The sequence below is a fragment of the Patagioenas fasciata genome, chromosome 1 (genome assembly GCF_037038585.1).
Source record: "Patagioenas fasciata isolate bPatFas1 chromosome 1, bPatFas1.hap1, whole genome shotgun sequence".
NCBI classification, from domain to species: Eukaryota; Metazoa; Chordata; class Aves; order Columbiformes; family Columbidae; genus Patagioenas; species Patagioenas fasciata.
The window spans coordinates 23090747-23103829 of NC_092520.1; the positions used below are offsets into that span (position 1 = coordinate 23090747).

Genomic DNA, 13083 nt, shown 5'->3' on the forward strand with positions numbered 1-13083 from the left:
CAGTTTTACAGTTAGAGATGTAGCTCGTTCCATCAGTTTATGTGCCTGGAAAATAAACTGGATATTCAAGAAAACCATACAGAAGCATTAAAATATACATTAAAAAAAAATGGGAAATGAGACAGTCCACTATTTTCTTTTAGCCTGTTTGTAACAGTCAAATTGGAGAAACAGAACTCCGATCATGCATTTGATTTTACAGTTACTTAACTGGAGGATCAGGGCAAAACTCTGGGGAAAAAAAAAAAAAAAAACACACAACAAAAAAACCACCCACAACAACCAAAAACCAAATAACTAAGTTAACATAGTTTCTTTCAAGTTGTAGCTCTCCGCATTAATGACAACTAACTCAAATATTAAGTATTTACATCCATTTAGCAAGATCCAATGCAGACTCTCTTGTACATCCATACTGAATTTTGTTCCCCAAAACTAAGCGTATACAATGATAATAAACAGCAGTATGTCAGAAGTGCATAAGAAGTAAATTAACTTGGATAAGATACGTAGACTTGGAACAGCACTCTGGCTTTCATTTACAACTCTACATTCAAGAATTCCTGTTAGCTCTTCTTTCAGACTGTCTGTACAAAACTGTGGCATTCGTGGATACAGAGGATCTACCAAAGCTCAACTGAAGTTTGCACATCTGAATTTAACACCCAAGTTTAGTTAGTGTCATCTGCCATCTCTTTGCACTGGATCATATTTTATTTTATATTTTTAGAAATAATAGTGTTTTGTTATTTGAAATGGAATGTGAAATTCAATGAAATGAAATGGACAATTTTTTTTTTAAGAAATGAAAATTTATTTGTACTTACATTTACCACATATAAAATTAACATTTAACTGAAACATGTAATTGTTTCAATCATTTATGACTAAACACAATGTTGACTACAAAACTGTACAGTTTATATTTAGTAACTGATTCTTACAGCATAGTGCAATTGTAACATTTTATAAACAAAATAATTTGTGCCTTTTTCAAATAAAGTGCATTAAATTACTATCTTGTATACAACAAGAAGCTCTGTAGTTGCAATCCAAAGCTTTTATCTTAAGGGAAACTGAGGCAAAGATGTTTCACTCCCTTTTAAAATTACTTCATATACTGGCAAGCTATGGTTCAAACTTCAACCACAGTTAAATGAAAAAAACAACCCTAAGTTAGTATAAGAAATAACCACAGGCCTTTATGTACTAAACCAGAAATCGGTTCTCATATGAAAAGCACAACATGCAGAATTTAAATTACTGGTTTAAAGTCATCTGGCTCCTAATGAGATGTGTAGTGTGAGAACTACCCCCATGCAGCTGCTTTTGCTAAAGCTTTTAGAATTCAGCACGGAACCACACTGCAGTCAGTAGTATCAGGAGTTTACATGAATTGTACTATGTTTCCTAGGAAAAGCTCTCTCTGAGAATTTCATGAGATGAGCGTGGTAAACCACAGGTTATTTTTAGTTGCATTTGGCAATAAAAAGAAAGTAGGGGCTTGGTTAGTAAGTCTAGAAAATTATGAGTGGTTCTACTAGTCCAGGGTATTCCAAATTTCATGGCCTGGGACTGAAGTTAAACACAGAATTTTACAGCTTTATTTCAGAGGCACAGTTATAACATTTTACCCTATGAAATTTCTTTTTATTTGTAAACACATTTACAATCAACTTTTGTAGGCTTGGCTGTGACAGTAAAGCTGAGACCAAACAAAACACAACACAACTGTAGATTTTGGCCCCAAAGAGTAAAAAGGTGTAGACATACAAAATGGATAGAGGTCTAATGTGGCTCTTTCTAGAAATAATGATAAAAATAAGAATGTCCATTTCCTTGGGCTCTGGCTGAGGCCCAACAGAAAAGTCCATGTTCTTCTCCTCCTCCATATATAGATGGGACTGCTATCAGGTTCAACAGAAAATTTGGGCACAGGTAAGTAACCCTAGAGATTGCCTGAATATTTTGCTGTGTATGTAATCTAGGCAATTTACCTGCCTTTCCAGCTGCAATACCCATCGCACACTTCTGGCACAAATCACAGATGCTGTTTCCACATTCTGGAAAACTTCATTTTGCCCTTACACATTTTAAGCTGTGGGACCAGCCTGAGTTCAGAAGCAGAGTACTGTGCATTCAGCTGCTCTGCTCTGGAAGAGCTGCCGTGTAAAAAGCTGCATGCTGGAGCACGCTAACTCCCAGTTATGCCATATTCCCCTCCTCCCAGACTAACAGATGCCTCTACTTACAGTTAAAGGGAAATACAAAAGAAAGGAGCTGAAATTTGGTTGGAATGTGAAGGCTCCCTATTTTCTACCACATCTTCAGAAAGCTCTCTGCTGGAAGCAGAGCTCCCTTCCGAACCCAGCGTGCTTTGACCCTGTGATCAACGCTGCAGAAAAGCCTCACCTCCCTGCTCTTTCCTCATGAGCCCTCTGGGGCAGAGGCACTACAAGGTGGACGGCATGTTGCTCCTGTATTGAGAGCGCATGTTGTCAGAGGGCAAGGAAAGAGCAGTAGAACAAAAACCCATGGATGGGGCACAGCTTCCTGAGCTCCATGAGGATGCAACAGTAGGTCCCTTTCAGGACAGAATCATAGAATCATTTAGGTTGAAAAAGACCTTTAAGATCATTCAGTCCAACCGTGAACACAACACTACCAGACTCACCACCCATGTGTATGTGTATGTGGGTATCTCAGTTTTCAAAAGGCCAAGTCATGCTGCTTTCATTTGCATACTATAAAATACTTCTTTCCTGAAACCAGTGGAAGCTGAATTCCTGGTGATTTTGCTGAGTTACATCTTAGCAAACACTGAAGTAAGAGGAAAATTCTATGAGTCACATAAGTAAGCAATGCATTAAGAGCTCCATGCCTTGGCCCCAAATCTTATAGGTCCTAGTCCCTTTTCCTAGAATGCCCCAGAAGCATATGCATATTTCATGTGCCCTTTAAAAATAAATGTATACAATGTTTTAGATACTGTAATATTGCCCGGGTTAGCATCAGCCAGTGCAAAAAGTGCAGTGTCAGACGACTGTGTGGACTGCTCTTTGATCTGTGCAGTCCTGTTACCAAAGCACCTACAAGAGACAGAGAGAACAGGGAACAGTATGCAAAGGAACATAAAACTGCTACACAGGCTCATGTTGGTGATAAATATCCTCTTTGTATTCTGTCCTGCATGTGTCCCATTCCTGTAATCCCAAAGCCAGCAGCGGGATTTGTCCAAATTAAAGACATGAGAATTCACCTCCCTTCCAAAATCTCTGGATTGTCTCTGTTGAAATATTGATCACTTACCACTGAATCTTTCAGTTTGCAACATTCACACAAGTTTGGCAATGTTTTTTTTTAATCATATGAAACTGCCTCAGTGAACAGGTTACACCTGGACCATTACAACACTGAAGGTATAGAGCACAATATCTAGCATATCATACATATAAAAAGTAAAATAAATATTATAATAATTATGTATATATATTTAAGTACGTAATTAGGCTATTTAAGTGTTTAAGTATGATAGCTCATAATATTTAATTAAGTCAACAGCATACCAAAATACTCTAAGAAACTGTTTCTCTCTCCAGTCTGCATGTAATATAGCTAGTACTTAAGTTCCTTAAGTTAAATTTGGATATAGGTGTTTCCTTTTAAGAATTAATTTATACATAAAAAAAAAAAAAATCTATTTTTAAAAACCAAATTTCCAGTTTGGGCAAATGCTCACCAAAGTTGTTCAATGAAAAAGTGCTGCTGATGCATCTGAAAGGGTTTTAACAAACTATTAAAACCTCTGTAAATAAGCTTTTTTCCTAAGAATGCAGCACTGTACTTACGATAGGCAGGCTCTTAGAATCATAGAATCATTTAGGTTGGAAAAGACCTTTGTGTCCAACCATAAACCAGCATTTATCTTTAAATAGAAAGGACTGTATGAGAGATCTTACTACAGGGGTTAAAAAAAAACCAAACAAAACAAAACAAAACAAAAACAAACACAAAACAAACAACAACAACCAAAAAAACCCAAAACCACCACCACCAACGAAACAATCAGAAAAGGACATGATCGACCACCCACCCCTCCTCCTCCAGGTAATTCTATGGTCATCAGCTGAAAGAGTAATTTAGTAATTTAATGAAGCCCCTAAATGTGCAGTGAATGTTTGTAAGTACTCCATGCTTTTTAGAAATGTCTGGTTTACTTAGAGATGCCAGCTAAATAAATCAGTTCACTAGTTCTGAGACATAAAAGGTCTTCCCTCCACCTGGTAGGGGGAAACCCATAATACTATTTTGTTTGGTTAAATATTTAGCATGTCAGCAAGAGTTTGTAAAAATTACCTTGGTGTATGTAGAATGCAAAACAAATTTTTGGGGAGGAGAGAACAATTTCTTCAAAAGGCAATTCAAGGGGTTTGTGATTCAAGTTTGACTGACCTTGCTTTAAAATGAGTTTTACTCTCTCAACCCATTTGCAAAAAACCTCCACTGGAAAACGTCCCTTTATCCTTTCAATTACATTGAATTAATCATAGAATGATGCGGGTTGGAAGGGACCTTAACCTCTGTTCCAACCCCGCTGTCATGGACAGGGACACCTTTCCTTCCACTAGACCAGGTTGCTCAAAGCCCCACCCAGCCTGGCCTTGAACACTTCCAGGGCTGGAACATCCACAACTCCTCCAAGGAGCCTGTTCCAGTGCCTCACCACCCTCATGGTTGATTCACCAAGCCATAAAGACTTCCATCCTCTCATCTTTCATCATTCACCTGATATGAAAGCAAATATCCTCGCAGTTCATCCAGATTTCCGATCCATTAAAAGGAATTCATTGCAGTCGGGTTGGACTAGATGACCTTCAAAGGTTCCTTCCAACCCAAGCCTTCTCTGATTCTATGAAATGTAAATTCTTGGCTTGAAGAAGCCATTAGCACGTAGTTTCATGGGGTCACCTCCTTTTGTACCAAAAAAGTATTTCCAGATATGCTACCTTTCAAATTTACTGCAAGTCCCATCATTCTTTTACTGACAGGGGAAATAAGCATACCTAATTTATCTTTCCTGTTCTATTGCTTATTTGTGACATACAAACCACACCCTTTCCTTTTAGTCCCCTCTCTATAAACAGAGATTGAGAGATCTTACATTTTCTCCATTGCACATCTCTAGACTACCACTAAGCTAAATTAAATGCGGCACTGTAAGGGAGGGTAAACAACCACTTTATATAATGATGGCCTTCAAAAATCGGAAAAAAAAATCAGAAAATCAAAATATTATATAAAATTGTGTTTCCCGAGTACAGTGATGCACTGTTATCTGCACTGGCCTTTTTTTGATTAAGCACCAAATTTGAGTAGCCCTGCTGCCTAATACCAATCTCTCGCTATCATGCAACATGCCAAGTGTGCAATACACTAAACATCTGAAAATTTTGTTTTTCTAAGTTTAAAACTGAAGTTATCAAACTGTTTTTGTAAAGTGGCTTCCTGTGGTATTATTTAAAACAATGTCTAGTTGGCAAACAATTCTGACTGCAAAGAGCTATTTGTTCCTTTTGATAAATACACAAAGGAGGACATATTCTTCATTGCATTTAATGTATGTACAGGAGCAGCCTCTTGTTCTAGAATTGGATTCTCCAAAATGTAGCCAAGTAACACCTTAAAGTGATTCTCAGAACTTCTCTCAAAGAGATGTGATGAGTCTACATGTAGATATTTAACACCATCCTTAATTACTTCCTTCATAGATCTAGCTGGGTTCTTGATCCCCCTCAAAAGAATACAACTCCATGATATCTTTCCCTGAATAGCTGGTCAGTAGCACTTTAAAATATCCTTTATTTCTTACAATGTAGGATCCATATCCAGTGAGAGTTGAACTGATATTGTCTTCTTGAAGCAGCATGATTTAAAGTAATGCTGTTCACCTTTTTCTGGTGCTATTCTTATACAGTCAGGAGTTGATCTGTCTACAGCTGGTGTGCAGGTATATTGTTTTTATTCTCATAACACAGCTGCTACATCAAATTATTTTGTGCTGGCAATCATGCTAGTCCTCCTACTTCTTCTACAAAGCTCTTACACTGACTTATTGGTATTGAGGATTTTCTAGAAAGTTGGTTTCTGTTTCAAGGACTAAGAACCATTCAGCATCTCAGATAAAACGACAGAACAGCTGGTGGGTTGTTTTTACATAGTGACTCTGTCCAATTCTTATCTACCTTTCTTTCTTTGCTGTACATACAAAACCAGACCATACATACTTTTTCTCCATAAAAGTCAGGGTCAACATTTTGAAAATATGGTTCTGAATGTTAAGAGAAGCCATTTTTTGTGTATAGTTGTGTTTCAGGAGCCTGGTTTGTAGAAATGCTATTTTATTCCACCTTCCAGTCACACTGGTAAGTTGCTCATCACTTTTGAGAAATGAATCCACAGCTCCTGTCCTAAGCCAAACTCTCTCATGGAGGGGTTTTAGTGACTGCGAGATGCCTCAAGGCTGGCCCTCAAACATGAAGGACAGGTGCAGCTGCTTATGTCACTGCGTGACACAGCAGCTATACCCTGGGTATTGGTAGGGGTTTTCTTCCATGATACCATAATCATGTTCTTTTAAAAGCCTAAGTGTCTTCTGGATGGGCTAGCACCATTTATGATATCCATCTAGATGGGCATGACAAATTCACTTGTTCTCAGTTTGTGTTTGGTGAAGAGTATTCTTAGTATCAAGTTAAAATTGGAAACCCTGAAAGAAATTAATTTCTCCATGCAATGCTATACAACTAAATGCCAAACAATGAAAAGAATAAAAATCCCCACTGTAGTACATAATTCTCTCTTGCAAATAGTATGAATTCAGGATCCAAGAACTAAGGTAAAAGGTTATTGCTGAACAATTCTATTCAGGAACTCAATAACTGTGACAAATCAAGCAGAAATAATGTCCCACACCAGCCTGGTAGAAACTGGTTAACAAAGGAAGACTTCTACATTTAAAAGTCCTTATGCAAGTTATTATTTTTTGTCTAAAGAATATATTGCTTCCTCGCTATTGCTCTGAGCTTACTCAGTAGTTTATAGTACCCACAACATGAAGGATTTTATTGCTCTTGTGGTAAAAACGCATTTCCCCATACTGCTGAAGTCTTACTGTTAGGAGAAACGGTTAAAAAAAAAACCCAAACTATTAAAAAAAATCCTCTCCCAAGCGTTAGGGATGAATATATGAAAAAACTGAATACATTAAATTTTGCACATTAAGATGCAACATGTTAATAACTTTGGGTCAAGCATGTTAATAAATAAAATGAATTTTAATTCTTTAAATTAAATTACAGATTAAGAAAAAATACTTTAGACATTATAATGGAGATATGAAAGATACTTCACTGTACATAGAATGGTGACTCTAACACTACTGGTCTTACACATAGGTGTTGTTTAATGGGATGCCAAAATGACAGAACCCTACAAGCTGGCTGTATTTTTGCCAGTGTCAGAGTGATCGTGGATGGATACTGGCACCTCACCATACAGACCGGAGCCTACACTGTAACTTTGAGGTCATAGCAGAGAATTGCTTAATTCTGCAGAGCCTGAAAAGAGGCTGTCTGTCAAGCATTTCTTTTGGGCAAGTGAGGTAGGCAGCTTTGTAGCCACAGCTCTGCCGATCCTCCAAGAGTTCATTCACAGTGTGTTATACAGCATCTATCTAGTACTGGAAACCATGCTAAAGTTTGGCCTGACAGCTGCGAGCAAACCTATGTCAACAACTTCCAGAAGGATTTTCTGGCCTAGGCTGCACAGTCTCAATTTAAGAATATATTTCTGGAAGAGTCAACATCCTCACTGGATGTCACAACAGTAGGTTGGAGGTATAATCACATTTCTCATCTGTTTTTGGTGAAAGGTAATCATGTACTACTCAAACCAGGGCAAATCACATCCCTGTGAGCTACCTTTGTGGAACTTCTATAATTAATCCTTCTTTGCTCCATTTGACTCGCACTGCTCCTTGGGAGAGGAGCTTCCAGTTACAAATCTCTCTGCTCTGGCACAAGGAAAAGGTCGGCACACTGCAGAGCCTCTGTGGATTTGAGCAGCCTGTGGAGCAAGGAAGATGACAAGGACGTTAGGTGAACCAGAACGAGAAGAGCAGACGACATTATCTCCCTCTGTGCTTTTTCTGGCTTCCCTACCACCCAGGTGTTGTGGAGAGAAAAGCACTAGTGCCTGTGACATTATCCAAGAGGATGAGAACAGGTCTGCATAAGCAAAACAACAGTTGCCCTCAGGACTGAATTCTGGTCACAGTTGTAACTGCTCATCCTTACCATACTTTTTTAGCTATTTGATACAGAAGAACAATTGGAGGAAAAAAAAAGTGTGAGGGGGCAAACTTTGCCTGACTTTAACTATCTCATTTGTTGTTTTAAAAAAAGTGCCATTCTACATTAGTCAGTCTTTCTTCATTATACAGTTCATGATTTTTACTGCCTTTTATTCCCAGTACTTTGCATACTTGCAAAACTGCACGCATACATAGCATAGATATTTATGAAGTGATTATTTCTTATACAAAAATTTTTAACAAAATGCAATGACTAGAGTTTCATCAGCATTCAGAAGTAGATAAATAACACCAACATCCTACACGGAGCAGGGGCCATAGTGTCACTGTGCTCAGCACCTGTAAACCACAGTGAAGCCAAGTGAGCTGCAAGTTCACAGCTCTGCTGGACCATGCCATGCAATTATTTAACCAGATCACAAAGAGCCTAATATTGTGAAGGCCGAATCAAGTAAATCATAGAATTCGAATCCAGCATCGCAGCTAAAATTAATTACTGCTTATTAAAAAAAAAATAATCTCTACAGAGCCTTGTTTACAGACAACTCATTCACATTTGAGATTCAGCTTTGTGTATAGCGTATGATTCTTAACGTCACAGAAACTTTGCCACAAAAAGCTACAGTCACCCAAACATCCATGTGAAAAGGACAGATTCCATTTGGAAAAATCCAGATCAGCAACACAGTTGTCTCTACTATCTATACTATACAGGTATATTTTTTTCATTGAACTGTAAATATTGCTATTTTTACACTTGAGTTTGTTGGGGTTTTTTGAACTGTAATGGAAGATACTGAAGCAACAATACAGTATGCTAACTTTGATGTTCAAAGGAATATAACCTCCTACTGGTGACATGGCACTAACACATTGAGCTCCCATCAGCATTAACAGAAGCGATACTATAAACTCCCATGCATGGACATTGAGGTACACCTTAAGTTTTACCAAAGACACCTGCCAGGAGGATTTTAACTCTGACAGTCAAGTCTTCAAATTAAAAGATAATGTTTTATTTCTAGTGCATTCTAATGTGTCTTCAGTAAAAGGTTAGAAGCAGTCTGGAATGTAACCATTCATGAGAGGAAGCTCTGCTTTTTAGACCAGAACTGTCATTCTGTAATGAAGTGAACTGACAGGTGTAGTGTGAAGAATCACAATCCCTAAAGGATGAAACTGCTAAAAAAGGAGAAAATATTGTTTCATGTTGCAGTTCTGGTTGCATACAATTATGAACCAGATATGTTCTGAGAATTTATGAACTTCAGTATTTTAAATTATATGGCAGAACAATAAAAACAAGTGGTAATACTTTTGATTTGATAACAAACTTAAGGGAGCCATTTCATGTAAACACTAAATGTGTGTTGCAAGTAATTTGTAGGTTAATTTATTTGGTATTTTCTTATACACTTCTGAAAAGATAAACTTGTCTGAGAAACATAGTGTTGCATTTATTATAAATGCATAGCCAAAAGAAGCCATATTGTTTCATCAACTCCAAAACTCCCCACTGATTTTTTAAAAATTAATAGTATAATGAGCTCTGGTGTTCCATATCTAAGTGAAAACATACGGCTGACTTTTGAAAAGCAAACCAAAGTATATTTTCTGTTTTAACATTATGCCAGAACTCAGGAGAGAACAGGTAACCCTTTAAAACAATTATCAAGCTAATTCATTCTGAGATGTAAAATAAAAAGCTAGAAAAGTACTACTTCTCTTCGAGCAAATTTGCTGCACTGGGATTATGACAATAAACACCATAAAGATCAGCACAATTGGCCATTATTTTGAAGAGTATTCTGATGATATACAAATGGGCTAACAGGACATGAGGTGTTTTTTTTTTCCTGTTTTAAAAAACAATTATAGAGGGGAAAAAATATCCATCCTGACAACAGACTATAACATGCAGCATGACTGAACTCAATCACATAAACAATTTCAAAGGGGCTGTGGTGTTTCAATCTAATTTTAATGACCAAACTTGATGTAAAATCATGGCAAAGTCTGGGTAATATAACAAAAAGACCCTGAGCAACATTATCAATCTGTAACAGCGATTAGTTTGATTCTGGAAATCTCCCTTAAACCACTCGATTCATTTTGGTCACTGGGGTTTTCCGTTTACAACAAGGTCAGTGCATCCTGTGGTTTTTATATGAAGCCATCACACACCATTTAATGAATGCATCTAAACCAAAGACAGTGTCGCAAGAATGTCTGGAAAGTAACATGTTAAGGAATGTCCTCCTAGCTGCCAATCAAACATCACTGGGTGATCTTGCTCTCTGAGACAGGTTAGAAGGAATACAGCCACAACATATGAGCCAAAGTGCTTTCTGTATCTCCTGGTTTCTAAAAGCATATATTACAGGATTGATGATGGAATTGTAGGTAGCTGGCAGGAGGGTGGCATAGGTGTATATAGAAGGATAGGTGTAATCTGCTATTAATGAATAGAGCGTAAAAGGCATCCAGCAAGCAGCAAAAGTCCCCAAAATAATGGCCAAAGTAGACACTCCTTTTCGGGTAGTCACATAGTGGGAAGTGGCCAGGAAATGGTGTTGCAAGGCAATCTGATGGGCATGGCGCATCACGATTTTACAGATTTGAATGTAGAGCTGCAGCATGAGGGCGAACATAAGCAAGAAAGAGACTGAAAGGACAGCTGCATTATTTTTAGTGAGTGGTCTGATAACACTGCAGGTGGATTCATCTCTGAGGCAGTTCCAGCCCATTACAGGTAGCAGTCCAATACAGATAGATGCTCCCCAGAGCAATATAAGCATGACATAGGTAAAAGTGACAGTCCTCTCTGAATTGTAAGTCAAAGCATAATACAGGGAGAGGTAACGATCAACAGTAATAGCCAGCAAGCTGCCGACAGATGCTGAGAAAGAGGCAACAATCAGTCCAATCGTAACCAGTTTCGTAGCTTCTGACTGCAGAAGGTATGCAAAAACAAAATTGATGATCAATCCAATGCCCGCTAATAGATCTGCCAGTGCCAGGCTGCCTATCAGGAGGAACATGGGGGCACGAAGACTGGGATTATGGAAAATGATAAGAACCACAACGGCATTTTCGCAGGAGATAAGGGTCCCTGAAGTACACAAGACAATGTCCCAGGGGTTTACCAAAAGCTGTGGCTCTGGGTCTACGACAGGAACCAGGGAGGAGCCTGTGGCTGAGGCATTCTCGGTAGAGCTGGCTTCTACATGATCCTGAGGCAGCCAGCTCAAATTAACCTTCAGATCTTCATTCATTTTAACCCGTCTTCTTCAACAGAAAGACATTTTTTTTAATGTTCAGACACAGCACTGGATACAGCACCCCCAGAGCATGCAACACCCTAGACGGCAATACCAATTTAATGTGCAGGCAAGCGCTTGTTACATAAATGTGACAATAAAAAAAAAAAAAAAAACAAAACAAAACAAAAAAAACAGACGGGGAAAAAATTAAAACTGCCTGAGGCTATCTGCCAAGGGACAGGCACACGGAGGCTGAGCGATCCTAAGGCAATTCCCTCCACCTGTACAGGGGAGAGGGCACAGGCAGGGGAGGGAGCCCTTAGAACAGCGAACACGTCCCCCCACCCCCGCCCCAAGCGCTGCAATTCGGGGTGGGGGCCGGCGGTGGGGTGGTGCAAACCCCCCTATCCAGCAGCCACTATTTCAAAGGGGGATTGTTTTGGTCACAGAGGGAGCAGCCAGGATGGGGGCGGAGGGAAACCCTCACCGACCCCCTGTGAGGAAACCCCGCCCGGGGTGTGTGTGTGTCGGGGGGACGAGATCCTCTGAGAACTTACAAACTCAACGCGGACACCACACACGTACCACCACGCACCCCCACGCGCCCCCGGCGGCGGTCACCTGGGCTTTTCCCCCGGCGAGTCGGAGGAAGGAGGAGGAACAGAGGGTTCGCCGCGCTCCTTTCAAGGCGACAGCGGGACCGGCCGCCCTCACGGCGCGGCGCGCGGCCGAGGGCGCGAGGCAGGTGCGCGCGCGCGCGCGGGGTGTGCGCGTGCGGACGCGGGGAAACGGCTCGCCTCGTGCGCGCGCGCCTGCGCAGGTGCCTCCCGCCGCGAGCGAGCTCGCGCGCGCGAGGGAGGGGAGGGGGTGGGGAGGAGCAGGGGGCGTCCGACCGTCTACCCGCGGAGGCGCTTTCGGGGTGGACGTGCCCTGGGTTTGGGGTTCTGAGAGGGGGCGATGGGGGGTTGGGGACAGCACCGGGCAAAGTGGGTGCTGGTGAGAAAACGGTGAATTAAAGAGCTCGGCTCGGACTAGCGCTCCTGACTCTTGGTTATGATAGGACAAGGGATAATGGATTAAACTAAAGGAGGGGAGATTCAGACTAGACATCATGAAGAATTTTTTACAAATGGGGTGATGAAACACTGGCACAGGTTGCTCAGAGAGGTGGTAGATGCCCCATCCCTGGAGACATTCAAGGCCAGGCTGGACGGGGCTCTGAGCAACCTGATCTAGTTGAAGATGTCCCTGCTCATTGCAGGGGTGTTGGACTGGATGAACTTTGAAGGTCCCTTCCAACCCAAATTTTACAGTGGTCAACTGGCCTGTCAATCGCAGCAGAACTTCCTAAAAATGAGTTAAGTCAAAATTGTCTGTACTGTGAGGGTGCTCGAGTGCTGGTGTGGGATGCTCAAAGTGGTTGTGGGGTCTCCATCCCTGGAGATACTC

General features: G+C 40.3%; 1 protein-coding gene across 3 annotated transcripts; it reads right to left on the reverse strand.

Annotated features, from left to right (window-relative positions):
* Positions 1 to 824: 824 nt before the first annotated feature.
* GPR12 (G protein-coupled receptor 12) lies at positions 825 to 12374 on the reverse strand. 3 transcript variants are annotated; one of them, XR_011737521.1, is made up of 2 exons: positions 7980 to 12374; positions 825 to 3089 (listed from the first exon to the last, which is right to left on the reverse strand). XR_011737521.1 is itself a non-coding variant. In XM_065852630.2 (2 exons), exon 2 carries the CDS (start codon positions 11644 to 11646, stop codon positions 10642 to 10644), a length of 1005 nt encoding a protein of 334 aa, XP_065708702.1. In that variant the 5' UTR covers positions 11647 to 11656; positions 12256 to 12374; the 3' UTR covers positions 825 to 10641. The 3 variants fall into 3 exon arrangements, 2 of the variants coding, with proteins under 2 accessions (XP_065708702.1, XP_065708694.1); XM_065852630.2 differs by having other exon boundaries at positions 825 to 11656; positions 12256 to 12374; XM_065852622.2 differs by having other exon boundaries at positions 825 to 11659; positions 12256 to 12374.
* Positions 12375 to 13083: the final 709 nt, after the last annotated feature.